This window comes from Myotis daubentonii, chromosome 1 (assembly GCF_963259705.1).
Source record: "Myotis daubentonii chromosome 1, mMyoDau2.1, whole genome shotgun sequence".
Classification (NCBI taxonomy): domain Eukaryota; kingdom Metazoa; phylum Chordata; class Mammalia; order Chiroptera; family Vespertilionidae; genus Myotis; species Myotis daubentonii.
Window position 1 is genome coordinate 174,598,779 of NC_081840.1, and position 18,092 is coordinate 174,616,870.

Consider the following 18,092-nt stretch of genomic DNA (forward strand, 5'->3'; position numbering starts at 1 on the left):
ACTTGAGGCATGTATGGAGGTAGTAAAACTGGTGGGGCTTCCTTGGGGGGTTCCTGCAGAATAGGAGGCTTATTCTCCTTCTGAGGTGCCTGCTTCTCTTCTCCTGCCTCTCTCTTTTCTCCTGCCATTAAAACCTTACTCTGTCCCTTAGGGAGGGAATAAGTAAGGGAGGGAATGAACCTTAACCCTAACCCTAACTCTAACCCTAACCCTAACCCTAACCCTAACCCTAACCCTAACCCTAACTTACTCTGTCCCTAAGTTAGTGAGGGAATAAAACCCCTTAACTAAATGCCAGGTGGGTAGTTAATCACTTTAACTACGAACAATCACCCTTAAGCTACATAATCTTTACTCGCTGGAATAGAGATAAGCAACGCCCTAACCTTTGGAATAGAAATTGATAGGATTAAAATCAACTGGTATAAATACAGATGTAACAAGACAATAAAAGACAGAACCTAACGACAGAACTTGGCTGGAGATCCTGGCTAGAGAACCCAACCATGCTGATCAATTGAACACTGCCTCCGTGTCATTCCTTCGTCGCCGACTCCATCCACATCTTTGGGAACCCCTGGGCCTGCTGGGGCTGGACCCCAATAGTCCACACCTCTAAAAATATTTTGTAAGAGTTTATTTGAGCCAAAATTGACCACAGTTGCCAGGAAGCTAGATCTCAAATGCTCCGGAGAAGGATAGTGTTGAAATTTCTTTTCTTCATTCAAAAGTAAGGAAGGAATTTAAGGAAGATTACATGAAGCTGAGAGAGACCAAGGCAGCAATTGAATAACAGGATAGTTAACAAGATCATGTGCTCTCTTGAGGGTGGTTATACCTTCAAGGGGGTATTCAGGAATTGCAAAGGTGTGTTAACCTATATGCACAAGAACAGTGGGCAGGGATTGCTTAAAAACCTTTCACTAGCCCTGGTCAGTTAGTTCAGTTGGTTAGAGCATCTTTCTGATGTGTCAAGGTTTTGGGTTGGAGCCCTGGCCAGGGCAGAGACAAGAATTAACCCATTTAATGAATGCATAAATAATTGTAACAACTGATGAATTTCTTTCCCTTCCCCCCTTCTCAAATCAATTAAAAAACAAACAAACAAAAAAACATTTGACCAAAAAATAGTAAGTCCTATCGAAAAAAAAAAAAAAGTTATGACTATATTCTATGACCTGCCCAGTTCCCAGTTAGGAATTTATGACTTATGGGAGCATCTTTCTTTTTTTTGGTTCACAATGTCAAGCAAAATGGAAATGATCAGCTTGAAAAAGTATTAGGGTGTGATTAGGTTGTAGTATAATGTTGGCTAGAAAATAAACTGACATTAATATAAAGAAATCACAAACTAAAATATTTTTAAATTAGACTAAAAACAAGGCAGAAAGTTTTTTGTTGTTTGTTTTAGTGGTTTTAGCCCAATGTCGGATGAGGATATGACTAAGTATTGTCATCTATCTATCTTACATCTGTACACTTACTGACTAAAAGTAAACACTGACATTTTATCTATTTTTGCCTTTAAATAGCATTCATTTTCCCAATATAAAAGTTATATATCTGTATTATATCAAATTTAGAAAATTTCACTAAAGTAGAAGGAAAAAATAGTCATGTTATTACCCAGAAAACAAACATTTTTTTGTATTGCCAACTATTTTCTACATATGGGTTTTTGGTTTGGTTTTATTTTACATCATTGCACAATGCTATATTCAACTTACTATCCTGTTGTTTTTTATGTGTTTTTTAGTCAATTTCATGTGTGTTTTCTCCATTTTTAGCAGTCCCCTCTTGGTTGACTTTAGAGGTTGCTGGAAATTTATTTCATTTTTACTGATATCAATAAAGTTTTATCTGTAGAAGGTGTTTTTCAATTTTGCAAATAGTTATTAAGAGCCAGTTGTTGGGGTCCAACCCCAGCAGGTCCAGGGGTCCCCAAAGGTGTGGACGGAGTCGGCAAAGAAGGAATGACACGGAGACAGCGTTCAGGTGATCAGCAGCCTAGCCAGGATCTCCAGCCAAGTTCTGTCTTTTTTTAAAAAATATATTTTATTGATTTTTTACAGAGAGGAAGGGAGAGAGATAGAGAGTTAGAAACATCGATGAGAGGGAGAAACATTGATCAGCTGCCTTCTGCAGATCTCCCACTGGGGACGTGCCCGCAACCCAGGTACATGCCCTTGACCCCTCAGTCCACAGTCCAACGCTCTATCCACTGAGCCAAACCGGTTTCGGCAAGTTCTGTCTTTTATTGTCTTGTTACATCTGTATTTATACCAGTTGATTTTAATCCTGTCAATTTCTATTCCAAAGGTTAGGGCGTTTCTTGTCTCCATTCCAGGGAGTAAAGATTATGTAGGTTAAGGGTGATTGTTCATAGTAAAAGTGATTAACTACCTGCCTGGCACTTAATTAAGGGGTTTTATTCCCTCCCTAGCTTCAGGGAAAAATCCCTACCTGGGGAAACAACCTTTCTCGGAGAGGTGACCTTGGTTAAAACACATAGCGCCAAGAAGGGGAGCAAACATATTAAGAACAGTATGCCATATACGCCAGGTCCCTTGAAACATACGCTGTGCAGATGTTTCTTCCCTGCAGCCACTGTGTCAAGCAGCAAGGATGGACCGGCTTCTGGCAGCCAGCTCTGGAGAATTTTTCCCAATCTTGACTTAAAATGACAAATGTATTTGTATGTGGGTTTTAAAGGGTCTTTCAAGTGATTCAGAAATTTAATAACAACAACAAAAACCACCACCACCAACCCCAATTTCACCCGAGTGTTTGGGTGCTTAATAGATACATAATTTTAAGTCCTTTAAAAGTATACAGTATTGTATTTTTAATATTATTTTTAAAACTGTATAATCAATATTGCTACCTAAGACTCCTGGCTAAAACTTCCGTGTATGGGGTAAAGAATTAACAGTAATGCTTCGTGAGTAATAAACAATTTAATGGGTACTATAATTTTTGTTTGTAAATACAAACCAGAAACTACCTAGATGCAAGTACTAATTTCCGGGAGTTGATGCAACAGGTGAATTTTGGCATGGCCATTCACACTCAGAAAGCCTGACAACCAATCCTTTTCCTGAATCTGCAAATCACTTTCCAACTTTTCCAGACTTACAGGACTGTGAAGAATGCATTGAAACTGATTCCACTAATATTTTCATTCAAAAAGTTTTCTTTCCACCCATCCACTCCCCCTCCCCCCATTGCCCCATAGATTTAGCTCCTGATCCCATTGGCCCTGGGGCACAGGAACCTAACTTCTCAGAAGCTCATTTATAGAGACCACCAGTTGCTCTGGATGCGCAGCGCGTGACACTGAAAAGGGCCTAGGCGTCCGCGTCCCCTGGTGGGTAGGCCGGGCCCCGGCGGTGACCAGATCCACCCGGGGAGACGAGGTATTGATGAGCTGGTGGCGTCCTGGGATTACCGGGCTCCTGGCCAACTGTCCATTTCCTACGCGCCCTGGACACAGAGTACCCAGGATATGTACTTGTGTTCCTTTGTCCCGGGGTGTTCCTTGGCCCGGACCCGCGGTTGGGTGGCAGCAGGGTCCAGTGCAGAACTCGGTACCCGCGCTACCCGCGACGGCGGGGCGGCCGGGGCGCTCGTCCCAGCGGGGCAGGCGGCACCGCGCCTTCCGCCCTCCCGCGGGCGCGGACCCCGAGAGCCTGCGGCGCGCGGGAGGGGCTGCCGCTCAGCGCTCCCGGTCCGCAGCCGGAGGTGGAGGTGTGCCAGGTGAAACCCTCCTTCGCTCGGACTGTGCTCTTCTGCCCAAAGCTCCTGACCGTGACCGCGACCGCGGGCCGGCGCCTTCCCAGGTGTTAGCCGCGCGCGTGAGTGCGGGGCCCGCGGGGAGCGCGCGGGCGCGGTGGGGGGGCTGCGGGTGGGGCTGTGAGCCCTGGTCCCGGGAGGTCGCCTCCTGCCCGGCTTTCCCTCAGGGGCGGTGTCCCGAGTCTGTGGTTACAGACCGAGTCCCGAGCGCGCAGGAGGGGAGAGGGAGCCCAGGAGCGCCCACCAGAGAAGGGGAGCGGGGGTCCCTGGAAGGAGGCAGCCTGGAAAGGAGCCGGGAGAGTGTGGAACAGCTTCACGCGGGGAAGCAGGACAGATGCTTGGCGTCCTGGTGCAGTGGGACCTGCTTCCCCACGTGTGTAGGGGCGGGCTGGCGGGCTCAGCTCCGCGGTTACATGAGTGACTTAGTGCTCTGCCTCTGAGCACAGGGACCCTGAGATCCGAGCCCTGGAACTGCTGAGTGAGAGGAGACAGGCCTTTGGGATGCCAGTGGCTTGAAAGGTCCGTGGGTGTTGGAGGTACATTTGGTAGAAAATAGAAAACTGTTCAACTGAGATGACTAGGTTTTAATCGTCCCTCCCAGTTTCGTTTGATATTGAGTATGAAAGACTTAGCATAATACCCTCCAGATCAGTGGTTCTCAACCTTGGCTGCACATTAGAATCACCTGGGAATCTTTTTAAAATCCTGATTTCTGGGCCTCATCCTCCGAAAATTCTGTTTCTTTTTTTTTTTTTTTTTTAATTCTGTTTCTTTGTTACTAATGTTGTGGCCCCCCCCCCCCATAACAAAGAAACAGAATTTCCGGAGGATGAGGCCCAGAGATCAGGATTTTAAAAAGATTCCCAGGTGAGTCTAATGTGCAGCCAAGGTTGAGAACCACTGCTCTAGATCCATCCATGCTGTAACAGATGGCAAGATTTCATGCCTTTTTATTGCTGAGTAATATTCCATTGTATATATGTACCTCTTTTTAAAAACTGATTTTAGAAAAAGAGGGAGAGGGATAAAGAGAGGGAAATAGAGAGAGATTTGTTGTTCCACTTATTTATTCATTCATTGGTTGATTCTAGTATGTGCCCTGACTGGGGATGAACCCATGACCTCAGTGTATCAGGACCAGACTCTAACAAGCTGAGCTACCCGACCAGGGCTGGTTTGATTTTGTAATCATTTTTATACTTAATTCTAAATCTTTCTGGAATTTAAGTATGTTTACCCATTAATTAAATATGTCATCTCAAACAATTTTGAAGTTTATTTTCTTACTGATTGAAGAAGCATTATAAGCAGTGATATAAAGCCTGGGGCTATAAATTCAGAAAACTTTCTCTTATCCTTAACTAAGCCTTTTTTTGTAATGCCTGTGTCATAAACTCCAAAATTACCCCCAAAATATCAAAAACAGTAATTGGGGGTGAAGGTGATCATGTAGTCTCTGATCTTGAATCATACCATAAAATTCTTTTCAAGCTAGATAGGTTTAACTCCCACTCATTTTTTTTCCTGTTTTATGAGTTTTGAGTAATTTTCATACTCTTCCTATTGGACTTATTAGATATTTAATTGATATCCAGTTGGAGTTTATGTATTCAGAGATGTGTCTACCTCTATGATAGGAGTTCCAAGGTTTTTCTTGTTACAGTATTATGAGCTGTTCATTGAAAATAGAGCTCTTTCTTGCAAGGCAGTTTAAAATGGAGTTGTGTATTTTTTTTAATGTTAATATATCTTTTTGAACTCAATAAATCCAAAATATTTTTAGCAAACATGTAATCAATATAAAAATGATTAATGAGGTATTTTACATTCTTTTTAAAGATTTAGATCTCTATTCTTTTTACTTTTTTTAAATATACATTTTCATTGATTTCAGAGAGGAAGGTAAAGGGAGAGAGCTAAAAACATCAGTGATGAGAGAGAATCATTGATCAGCTTCCTCTTGCATGCCCCCTACCGGGGATGGAGTCCGAAACCCGGGCATGCAACCTGACCAGAATCAAACCCTGACCTCCTGTTTCATATGTCAGTGCTCAACTGCTGAGACACATTGGCTGGGATACTCTTTTTTAATTGAAATATAAATGACATATAACAGTTTCAGGTACAGAACATAATGATTCAATAATTTATATATTGTGAAATGATCACCACAATAAGTCGTTAACATTCTTCACCAGTTACAAGTTTTTCTTGCGCTGAGAACGTTAAAGATCTCTTAGCCACTATCAAACATATAACACAGTATTGTTAACTACACTTACTATGCTGCACATTACATCCCCAGGACTTAGTACTTTTATAACTGGAAGTTTGTCACAAAACAGACTTGTTTTAAGTGTGTTGTTACCTAGTACATTTATTTGACTGTCAATTTACTGTTGCTTTTCTCTCTACAGAAAGGCAGAGGCTCTCCAGATGTCTTCCGATAAGGACCAAGTTTTTATCCCAATGTCACAAAGAAACGCCGATGGCCTCCCGGGGACCACCCCCAATGACCTGAAGACCTTTTCCGAAGGAGCCGTGTTAAGTTTCCATAACATCTGCTATCGAGTGAAAGTGCAGAGTGGATTTCTACTTAGTCGAAAAACAGTTGAGAAAGAAATACTGATAAAAGTCAAGTATGTGCATGAACTTTTGTTTAAACAGCTTTATTGACAGCAGTGGACTTAACTGGTTTAGCCCAATGCAAGCACAGATGCTATGGACATTTTATTTGTATACATGTCTGTGCAGATACATAGACACACTTTCATTTTGTTGGGCTCAACAGGGAGTAAAATGGTTGGATCACATGTTGGGTATAAGCTTAAGTTTTAAAGAATGGCCAAACTGTTTTAAAGTGGTCATATCGTGTGCACCAACTTTTTTTTTTTTAAATATATTTTATTGATTTTTTACAGAGAGGAAGGGCGAGAGATAGAGAGTCAGAAACATCGATGAGAGAGAAACATCGATCAGCTGCCTCCTGCACACCCCCCACTGGGGATGTGCCCGCAACCCAGGTACATGCCCTTGACCGGAATCGAACCTGGGACCCCCCAGTCCGCAAGCCGACGCTCTATCCACTGAGCCAAACCGGTTTCGGCGTGTGCACCAACTTTTGTCTGAGAAACTGAACGATTAATGTGCCATTTAGCTTTCCCTGGGTAAGCCTCGTGGTTTAGTGGGAAGAGGCCTGGCTGTGTGACTTACAACTTCCCGGCTGTGGGGATAGAACTGTAATCTCTGTCTTCAATATTCTAATCTGTGGAAGAAAAGATCTGTCACTGTAGTTTACGAGACAGACACTTCAGGTACTTATGCCCTTTATGTTCTTTATGTTCTAGAAGCAAGAGTCAGGAGGTTGAAAAGACAATATACAGTGAAAGCTTAGCTTAAGTTACGCAGTAGAGGTCCAGCATGATAGAATTTAGGGTCTAAATCAATACTAAACTATGATTTTCATTCTCTTCCTCCATGAATGAATTTATCATGTGGTGGCAGAGTGAGGAGGGAACGGAGAAAGGAACCTCCTTGGGACCGCATGTCTCTGTTCTTTCCCAGGTGCCAGCCATGAGGATTGTTCGTGTTTTTCTGATTTCTAGAGCATTGAGCCCGATTCTTCCTCTCTGTGGAGTGGGGACTGCATCTAGGTTTCTCGGACACCATGGCCTGTGTGTTTTGTTTAGTTAGTGTGTTTGTTTGATAGGGGAGATGAGTATTCCTGGATAAAACAAGCACTTTCTCTAGCTCTCTGAGACTGGAGGAGTGGTTATAAGAGCCCTTGGGCCAGGTATGGCCTCCAACCTGTACAGAATCAGATGCTTCTCATGCTTTCCTGATGCGTTTTAGGGGATTGTGGTCTTTTCTGTTAGTACAGCCAACTGCTCCCAGGAGGCTCGGACATGACAAGAAGGGGAGAAAAGCTTTGCATGTGGGTGGGGAAGAAAGAACAGGGACCTGGGATTGGTTGGGTGGTGGTGAGGTAGGGGCTGTGTGGAGTTGATAGAACTTTCTTCACGCAGCAGCACATACTGTCATGCCTGCTTCCTTGTTGCTTTGTTGTATTGGTTAAGAAGCCCTGACCAGGAAAATAAGGAGAGGTAGGTAGCCACAAAGTATTATCTTTTGCTACATGCCTAGATAGAAGTGACTGACCTTGTTTAAAGCTGACAAGGTTTTTGTGAAACATAACAGTCAAGAAAATGTTGGTCACTTCAGATTTTGTGCTAAGTGGAAGGTAACAAATAATTTGTAATTCGCATAGGTTGAATGGATTTCAAATGCATACAGGATGAGTGTACATTTATCTTGCCTATGTTTTAGTAGGTCAGTAACTCAGTGCACTAAAAGTGTCATCTGCTCAAGGCTTCAGAGTGTTTTTTTTTATGGTTCAGGGTATGCAGTCCAGCAAAAGATGAGTTCTGTACTTGCATTCCTGGGTTCATAAAATGGTGTCAATTTTTTTTTCATAATTTTTAAAATTTATTAATTACAGTTGACAAACACTATTATATTAGTTTTAAGTGTACAACATAGTGATTAGACATGTATATCTGTTACTAAGTGATCACCCCAGGATGTCTCATAGGTCACCAGAGTTTGACTTGCGTGTGGTAGCACCACTGCCATTGAAAGTAGTAATTAAAAAGCTGGTGAGCATATATATATATATTTTTCTTGTATGAGAATCTTTTCTTATTTTAAACACATTTTTAGTGCTCTTTTTAGAGAAAGGAAGGGAAGGGGAGAGACAGAAACATGGATGGGCAGCCTCTTGCGCGCTTCCTACTTGGGATTGGGCCCGAAACCCGGGCATGTGGTCCTGATTGGGAATTGAACTGTGAACTCTTGATACATGGAACAATGCTCAACCAACTGAGCCATACTGGCCAGGGCTGCTGATGAGAATCTTGATTTTTGTTTTTCCTCTGGACATTTTGTAGTATCATTTGTAGAACTAAGGATCCAGAACCTAATGTCCTCTGTGGGGAAGGAAGATAAAACAAAATCTGACAACGAGAATTCAGGAAGGTGAGATTTTACCACCTCATGAAAAATCATTCTGTTATGTTTAATTTGTGTCCATACCCAGCCTTTGAGCTTTTCCTCTCCAACGCTAATGATCTATGGAAAAAATGGTCTGTCCCAGTAGTTGTGTGCATATCCTATAATTTCAGGGTAATTCATTATCTATGTGGAGATTTCTTAAGTTAATAATTTATTTAGAAATAATTTCAAACTTGTGGGAACATAACACTTTTACCAGATTCCCGACCTGTTAATATTTCACTGCATTTGCTACTCATTTTATCTCTTGAGATAACCCATTGTCCTAGTATTTTTTTTGAACCATCTGAGAGCTGTCCATGTGGCACTCTCTAATTCCTAACTCCTCCAGTTCTGTTTTTCAGAAATAAGGACCTTCTCCTATATAACCTCTCAGTCATTGTCTGAGTGGTTGCTAAACCTTATAATAGCTGCAGTGATGGGCCCTTAGGGGCTGTTGCCCACCATGCTCTTCACATAGTTGACTGACCATCACATCATGTCTCCTCAGTCTCACGCAAGCTGGTAGGTATTTTCCTGTCTCTCTCATCTGGATCACCTGGTCATGTTGGTTTCTGACAGCCTTCATCACAATGTCACTATTCTCCCCCATGTAATTAATATTATTAGGGGAGTTACCTTGACATTATTCCAAAATTTTATTTCACAAGCTTAAGTCCCCATTTATGTCTCTTGCTTGAATCAGCAGTAATTATCACTATGATAGTTACCAAAGACTGATTTTCTGTTTTCATCCATCTCTTTCATATGGATTAGTTTGCATTCTACTAAAAGGAAAAATCTCCATTCATCATCTTTTTATTCATTTATGTATATTAGTATAGAATCATGGATTCACATTTTATTCAGTAGCATTCAATACTAATGCATTATCATAATTTATTTTGATACTCGTATTGTTCCTGATTTGGTCAAAGTAGGTCTGTTTTGTTTTGTTTTTAAACTCATTCTCTCTCTCTCTCTCTCTCTCTCTCTCTCTCTCTCTCTCTCTTTTCTTTTCTTTTTGAATATTTTGTTGGCACAACAGAAATTCCTTAGTCACTACTTTCCCTGCCTCAGACCTGGTATGAGCTGCTGTTCCTTTTTGTGGAGTTTTGCATTTACTAACTTATTGAGATCTAGGTGTTTGGAACGTTCATTGTTATTGGGATGGCATAGCTTCTGGGACATATTGGTGGACAGAACTAGGGAATATATTTATATAAACACATATAAAAGCATCTAAGCCTTTTTTATATCTGTCTGGGTATATAGATAAAAACCCATGACTTCCAATTCTTATGTAATACTCCAGGGTTATTTCCACATTTCCATGTTTGTAAAACATCTTCTCAAAAAGTGAAAACCTGACTCTCATTATTCTAATATCCTTACTGATTTGCTCAGTTTTCTTATTTTTTTCTTTTAAAAGAAATATTTTTATTGATTTTAGAGAGGAAGAGAGAGGGAGAGAGAGATAGAAATATCAATGATGGAAGAGTATCATCAATCAGCTGCCTTCTGGATGCTCCCTACTAGGAATTGAGCCCACAACCTCGGGCAAGTGCCCTGACCAGGAATTGAACTATGACCTCCTGGTTCATAGGTTGACACTCAATCCCCGAGCCACACCAGCAGGTTCTTATTTCTTAATATGAGCAATCACTCTACCCTTCAGCTGTCTCCTCTCTTCCTCCCACCTGCCTTTGCAGCCTGTGATCTTGGGTGCTGGCCATTGCTGCTCCTCCACCCAGCACTTCCATCACCTTCACACAAAGAAGGGAGGTAAAGTTTAATAGAAATGACTGATGCATTATTTGAACATGCTATATTGTAATAAGTAGGAAATATAACTAAATTCTCTTTCCAGTCAGGCTCTTCCTATTTTTCATAACATTTTTGTACTTACTTTTTAAAAATTGATTCTAGAGAAGAGACAGAAACATTGATTTATTGTTCCACTTATTCATGCATTCATTGATTGCTTCTTTGTGCTCTGACCAGGAATTGAATCCACAGCCTTGGTGTATTGGGTTGATGCTCTCTCTAACCAATTGAGCTACCCAACCGGGGCCTTGTACTTCTTGATATTTGTTTTTGTGAAAAACAATTGGTTTTCCCATAAGTAATTATCATTTATAAAAATCTAGAGAATCATTTATTCAACTAATTTTCAGTGTCTATTAGGAGCCTGACATTATGCAAGATCCTAGTGGCAGAGGTATGTCCTCTGTTCTCAGCAACCTTCTAGTCTAATGGGGATTCAGACAACTAGAGAACTTCACTGTGTTCTACTGTGAAACATGGGTTAGAAGACATGGAAGCCGCTACACTCGATTGGAGGGCCAGGGGCATGGGACAGGAGAGAGAAATTGAAGTGTGTGTGTGTGTGGCAGGATAGGGAAGGATGATGCTCTAAGCAGTGGGAATGGCATTGACTTATTATTCATAAAGTGAGACCAAAGGATTTCCATTATTCACTAAAACAGTGGTCACCAACCAGTGGTCTGTGGACCACCCGTGGTCAGTGAGGTCTGAAAGGTTGGCGACCGCTGCACTAAAATGTAATAGATGTAATGGAAATCCTGTAGCTAGGTTTTATTTCATTTATTCAGTACTCAGTGGTCTACAATGAGTAGACCTGCATGCTATGGGGTGGTGGTGAAAGAAGATGACACAGTTCCTTCCTTTCTCTCTCTCTCTCTCTCTCCCCCTCTCTCTTTCTCTTCGAAAGGAAGGGAGCAATCCTAAATGATTAACTCAAAAGACAATTAACTCAAATTCTTTGTCTTAGAACGCTCACATTGTCTTTTGAGTTAATCATTTAGGATTGTTTGGTCTTTGAGTAGAGATTTTTAAAACCTGGAAAGGTTTTCTGGTGATGAAATCTTAGTGAGTAACAAGCTTATCTCTGGTCACTTTAGAAACAGTTTGTAGGTAGCTATCAATGCAGAAGGTACATGAAGAGCTATAGATAAATGCATCTTGAAAGTTCACCCAACCATTGGCATGACTTATTACATCAGAGGGGAAAGGCCACTGAAATAATAGATATTTTTCTGTTTTAGAGCTTGTGTTGCTTTACCTAACTCATTGCATTTGTCCAGTGTTTCAGCGAGAGGATCCTCAGTTAATGAGCAAAGTAGAAGGTAAATTGCACCCTAGCACCCACCAGGCATTTTACACTCGTGACAGTTCGGGCACAGCAGGCAGGCAGTGCGGAGGTCCTCCTGGATTGGCGCACTGAGCACAGCTGCACTGTGACGTCTATCACTCACGGCAGCTGTACATCATAGTGTTTGCCCCGTGAAAATCACTGTCTGGGCATGAAATAGCCTTCTGCTTGCACCTTCCACTGGAATAGATACTGGATCCTCTGGGGAGTGAAGTCTTTTTAAATTTATCCATTTGAGAGGAAGGGGGAGGGATAGAGAGAGAGAAACATCGGTGAAAGAAGAACATCTTTGATCAGCTACCTCCTGCACATACTCCTACTGGGAACTGAGCCCACAGCCTGGGCATGTGCCCTGACCAGGAATTGAACTGGTGAGCTCTGGGTTCCTGGGTTGAAGCTCGACTGCTGAGCCACACTGGCCGGGCTGTGGAATAAATTTTGATTTACCTACCAATTCTGCAGAGATTGGGCTTGGACACCAGGGTTTTGAAAGGCCTTCCTCAGACCTCTATTTCATCATGCCTGTGTAACTGTGGTGGACCCACCCTTCCTTCTCCGTACTCCAGTGCATTCTCCTTACCATTCTACTGGTGACCTTCAGGGTTAAATTCAAATTACATATTTGCATTCTTGAATCTCAGCACAGTCAACTCTGCCTTAATGTTTTTTTCTACCTTCCTGCTTTCTATCTAAATATTCTCTACCCACAAACATCTATGTAATCTGTTTGGTACATGCAGTGTCTGTACCACCTGTGTATACCCTTAAAGGTCATCCTCAATAAAAAGTGGAGTTTTCCATTTATAAACTGAGAATTTTCCAGGTTGTTTGTTTAAAACTTTACAAGAAAGAAAATTATGTAATTAGAAGACATGTTTTATTTTAACAATTGGATTAAGAACTTTGTCTGCATTTAGAACTGGTGAGGTTTTCTTTTCAACATCTGAGGTGCTCTTTTCCAGCCATTAAATTTGTACGTCAGATATATTGTTTTTTCGCCTGATTAGATTTGAATAGTGAAAGCACTGATACTGGTAATTGTAGAAAGCCATTGACTACTTAGTTATGTAGAACCTGACTAGGTAGCAAATGAGGTGACTTGAAATAATTACCCTGAAACACTACTCAAGACCTGTGATGTACTTAACATTGTGTTAAGAGAAGTAAATGTTAACAGATGTTCTACCAGAATCTTTTACTTCAAGGAACCTTGAAAGTTTGTGTGTCCATTCCCCCAAAATATAAGTGGTTTAGAGAATAACTGAAGTGAATTTAGAGGGACCCAAGCCATTTTTTCTATAGGTGCTGACTAGTGATGACATTCTTTGTATACTAGACTTCTATTTGACATTTCCTTCCCCCCACCCCCCGTTAAAGGTTGTTTTGTGCTTATTTTCTGTCTAATTTCATCAGTGTTCATTGAGTGTATTAAATGCAGACCCTAAATTAGAAGAAATAGTTTTTTTTAATCCTCACCTGAGGATATTTTTCCATTGATTTTTAGAGAGAGTGGAAAGGAGTGGGAGAGACACACAGAGAGAAACATTGATGTGAGAGAAACACATCAATTGGTTGCTTCCCACACCTGTCCCAACCAGGGCCAGGGATCAAGCCTGCAGCCAAGGTAAGTGCCCTTGATCAGAATCGAACCCAGGACCCTCAGTCCACAGGCTGATGCTCTATCCACTGAGCCAAACCTGCTAGGGCAGTAGAACTAGTTTTAAAGTGAACCAGTAAATCAGTCTGTTTCTGCATTTGCAGTGGGATCATGAGACCTGGCCTCAACGCCATTCTGGGACCCACAGGTGGAGGCAAATCTTCGTGAGTATAACAGAGTATCAGGAAGCGTTCCCTTTGCATTTTTAATGTGCTTTTACAGATCACTTTTACGAGGGCAGGCATTAGTTGAATATTTGCTGCCATGTCTAGTCTGGGTGTAGGCACTGTGGCTCACATGCACTTATGCCAGCTGTGTCTTATTAGGTCAGGTTTACTGAGAGGGCATGAGAGGTGATTGGCATATAGGTGTCAGGTGTGATGGGAGCTAATGGGAGGAAAAGGAAGGGGGTGGAATTGAAAGTGGGGAGGTGGAGCAGAATTGTAAGTGGAGTGAGTCTTGGCTAAAGGAGCACATCGCCTGTGTTGGGACCCAAAGGTCAGGCAGCTTGGAGGGCTGTTGGGGAGGTCTGTGCTGGATCAGCCAACAGTGCTTTGTTTTCACATTTTTTGGACCTTATTGTAGCATAGAGTAAAAAAGGAACTTGAGAATTTAAAAAATAGATGTGTAATTAGAGTTGAACCATAGATTTTCTTGATCAGTTAATTTTTTAATTTGAACAGAATTTGCATTCAAGAGTAGCTGAGAGATATAACTTGCATTGGAGAAAAAACATACCATATATGTCCTTTTATAGGTTGTTAGATATCTTAGCTGCAAGGAAAGACCCACTGGGATTATCTGGAGATGTTTTGATAAATGGAGCACCTCGACCTGCCAATTTCAAATGTATCTCAGGTTATGTGGTACAAGTAAGTATGCATTGATTTGCATTTTAGATATCTCCGGTTTGATGTGGGCAAGTTCTTTGGCTGATAGTGCAGTGTGCTTCCCATTGATCACATAACCAGGGCATAAAGCCAACTTTCCTTATACCACCTTCTCATAATCTCCCTTAAGATGTACAGTAATGTTAAATGAAAAGGCAGGGAGAATCTAGAATATGACCCTGCTAACAAAATGATAACAGTTCTAGTTATCATGTTTCCAAAAGATGCTACTGTTTTACTTTTGTCCCTACCTTCCCCTCTCTCCCTGCCCTAGCTTAGAGAGATGTTTTGTCAAAGCCTTGTATGAAGCAGTCTGGAAATGTCTGACAGTAGTAATCATAATTGCCTGTGTTCTCTTCGGGTGTACAGATAGAAATGAGAATTCTTCCATCAGGGTTTGCAGCTATCTGAATATGGAGTTATTGGTATAATTTGTATAATTAAAGTTCATCACTAGCTAGAACTTTCCCTTGGCTATGTTATTTTTGTGGATTAAGTTGTATATACTGAAGACTGAATTTACTAGAAAAGACCTGATTTGTCTTTTAAAATGCCATTTTGCCTTCAGGATGATGTTGTGATGGGAACTCTGACAGTGAGAGAAAATTTACAGTTCTCAGCAGCTCTTCGCCTTCCATCAACTATGAAGAGTCATGAAAAGAATGAACGGATAAACATGGTCATTCAAGAGTTAGGTCTGGCTAAAGTGGCAGATTCCAAGGTAATGAGGACACAACTGATGAGGTCATTGCCAGCAGATAGGACCCTTACCCAGAAGTTTCCTATAGTGTGTGTGGTCAAAGCGGCTCCTTTCTAAAAACAATGATAAAAATGAGTAGTTACATAATATGAAGGTGAAACTTAACCAGGAAAAAAATTAAAAAATGATGGAATCCTGGAGGTGAAGTATGGCCATGTGTTCTCGCAAAGACTACATGTCCCTTCCCTGTGATGGCAGTGCTTGCTCCTCCCCCTCACTAACTGTGTAAGTCCTGTCTCATTCAGTGTCTCTTTACTAACTTTTATTTTTTTGTTTTCTCTTCCCTTTTTTAGCTATTCTTCCTCTAGGGACTTTGTTGTATTGCTTTGGAGCTATGTTTCTGGAATTCATAAATGACTAAAATTTATAAATGACTAAAAATTCATAAATGACCACAATCCTAGCTATATTTCTGGAATACATAAATAACTATTTTTTTCTGGAATTCATAAATGACATATATATTTCACTTTGCTATAATTGGGCCTCCAACATTATTTTCAATCACATTAGTATTTATTTCTAATTTGTGTAGCAGCCAACTTGTTTTCCTAAAGCCTTTCTAAGGGCACTCTGTCTCCCATCCCTCCCCTCTCTCTTCCGCTGTCCCTCCCTTCTGCCAGGGTTACTTACACACTGACATGTGCTGGGCTCTCTTGGATTTTATAGATAACAGCTGTGGGCGAGAGAGACAAAAGCAGCTCCCTGTGTGGGCTGTGCAGGATCAGGAAGGAGGAATGAGATGAGGGAGGGAATGATTTACAGTTGATGAGTAGACATGGAAGATTTGCTGGAAGACATCAAAGCTTTGGGTGAAGATGAGCTTTTCAGCTGTTATGGTTCTAGTTTAATCCCTCTGCACTATCCCTTACTTCGAGCACATGAAGGTGGGGTATTCTGCTGGCTGCTGCTTCAGCTGATGCTTTCAATCTTCTATGTCAAGTGCATTTTGGAAGAATAAGTCTGAGCTGCTTTCATGTACCACTTATTTTCATGTTATGAGTGATTGGGCTCCCTTTGTCGGGGCTCTGTTCATGTGATTCTCTCTTTCCACTAAGGTGCTTACCTGTCTTTACCTGTAGTGATCATCACCTGACTTCTTTGCAGGTATTTCTAGGGAAAATAAGCTGAAGGCAGTTGTTGACTTCATAGAACATGTTTATGTAATTGACTGAAACAATCATTAAAAATGTTATCCTATATAATAAAACGGTAATATGCAAATTGACCCTAACAGTGGAATGACTGCTGGACCAGTCATAATGAGGCACACTGACCACCTCTCGGTCCCTTTCCCCGACTGGCAGAATCCAATCACCTGATGGCAAATGGGGAACCGGGGGTGGATGGCAGGGAATGTGGGGAGTGCCAGGCCAAGGCCCCCACCCCGCTGGTAGCCCCTCACACAGAGTGCAAACCTGAGGCAGGGACGAGGCCAGCGAGCAGTGGGAACAACCAATCTCTCAGTCCCTTCCCCCAGCCGTCAGGCACCGGGCACCGATGGAGAACGAGGATGGATGGCAGTGGAGGGCAGGGCCAGCTGCAGGCAGCCAGGGAAGATGGCCCTGATCGCAGGCCAGCCCTAGGGACCATACCCATGCACGAATTTCATGCACCAGGCTTCTAGTACCTGTTATGAAATTTTAATCATAAGAGAAATGTAGAGAGAATGGTATGATTCCTATAGTAATGACATGGTTGTAGCATAATTAATACAATGGTATGGTTACTGGTAACATTCACCTAGATTTCCTAGTTAACATGTTATTCAATAACTAGTGGCCCAGTGCACGGGGGTGGGAGGGTATCCCTCAGCCCAGCCTGCACCCTGTCCAATCTGGGACATCCCTCTCACAATCCGGGACCACTGGCTCCTAACCACTTACCTGCCTACCTGCCTGATTGCCCCTAACCACTCTGCCTACTAGCCTGCTCACCCTCAACTGCCCCCCCCTGCCGGCCTGATTGCCCCCCACTGCCAGCCTGATCACCCTCAACTGCTCCCCACTGCCAGCCTGCTTGCCCCCAACTGCCCCCCCCTGCTGGCCTGCTCCCCCCCTATTGCACCCCCCCGCTGGCCTGATCGCCTCCAACTGCCCTCCCCTCCTGGCCTGATCGTCCCTAACTGCCTCTGCCTCGGCCCCACCACCATGGCTTTGTTCAGAAGGATGTCCAGAAGGTCTCCCTGTCTAATTAGCATATTACCCTTTTATTAGTATACTAGAGGCCTGATGCATGAAATTCATGCATGGGTAGGGTCCCTAGGCCTGGTTGGTGATCAGGGGCGACCGGTGGGGTGATCAGGGGGGGCCCGCTGGCACCCACCTTGGCTGGCATGGGGCCTGCGGGCTGGGGGCAGCTCCTGTATTGAGCATATGCCCCCTGGTGGTCAGTGTGCATCATAGCGACCAGTTGTTCCCCCATTTGTTTGATTTGCATATTAGGCTTTTATTAAATAGGATAGATAGCTTCAGGTTTTTATTTCTTTTTTTTTTTAGGTTTTCTTTCTTTTTTTATTAAATAAATCTTTATTGTTCAGATTATTATAGTTGTTCCCATTTTTTTCCCCCATAGCTCCCCTCCACCCAGTTCCCACCCCACCCTCTGCCCTTACCCCCGCCCCCCCCCCCCCCCACTGTCCTCATCCATAGGTGTATACTTTTTGTTGCTGGGTCAAAGGTCATGCACATGGCAAATGTAGCTATTTCCATCCGCGACGTGCCCCTGTGTTTGGAAAGGTCTCTCATGACTTGTTCACACTTTACTCAG

At 42.4% G+C, this 18,092-nt stretch overlaps 1 protein-coding gene across 1 annotated transcript in view; it reads left to right on the plus strand.

Annotated features, from left to right (window-relative positions):
• Window positions 1-18,092, plus strand: part of LOC132216513 (broad substrate specificity ATP-binding cassette transporter ABCG2-like) — a 65,962-nt gene that overhangs the window by 18,063 nt on the left and 29,807 nt on the right. Inside the window, exons 3-6 of the mRNA XM_059665761.1 lie at window positions 6,210-6,431; window positions 13,778-13,837; window positions 14,431-14,545; window positions 15,132-15,284. Of these exons, the coding sequence (XP_059521744.1) occupies window positions 6,210-6,431; window positions 13,778-13,837; window positions 14,431-14,545; window positions 15,132-15,284 (550 nt within the window). The remainder of the gene's footprint in view (window positions 1-6,209; window positions 6,432-13,777; window positions 13,838-14,430; window positions 14,546-15,131; window positions 15,285-18,092) is intronic.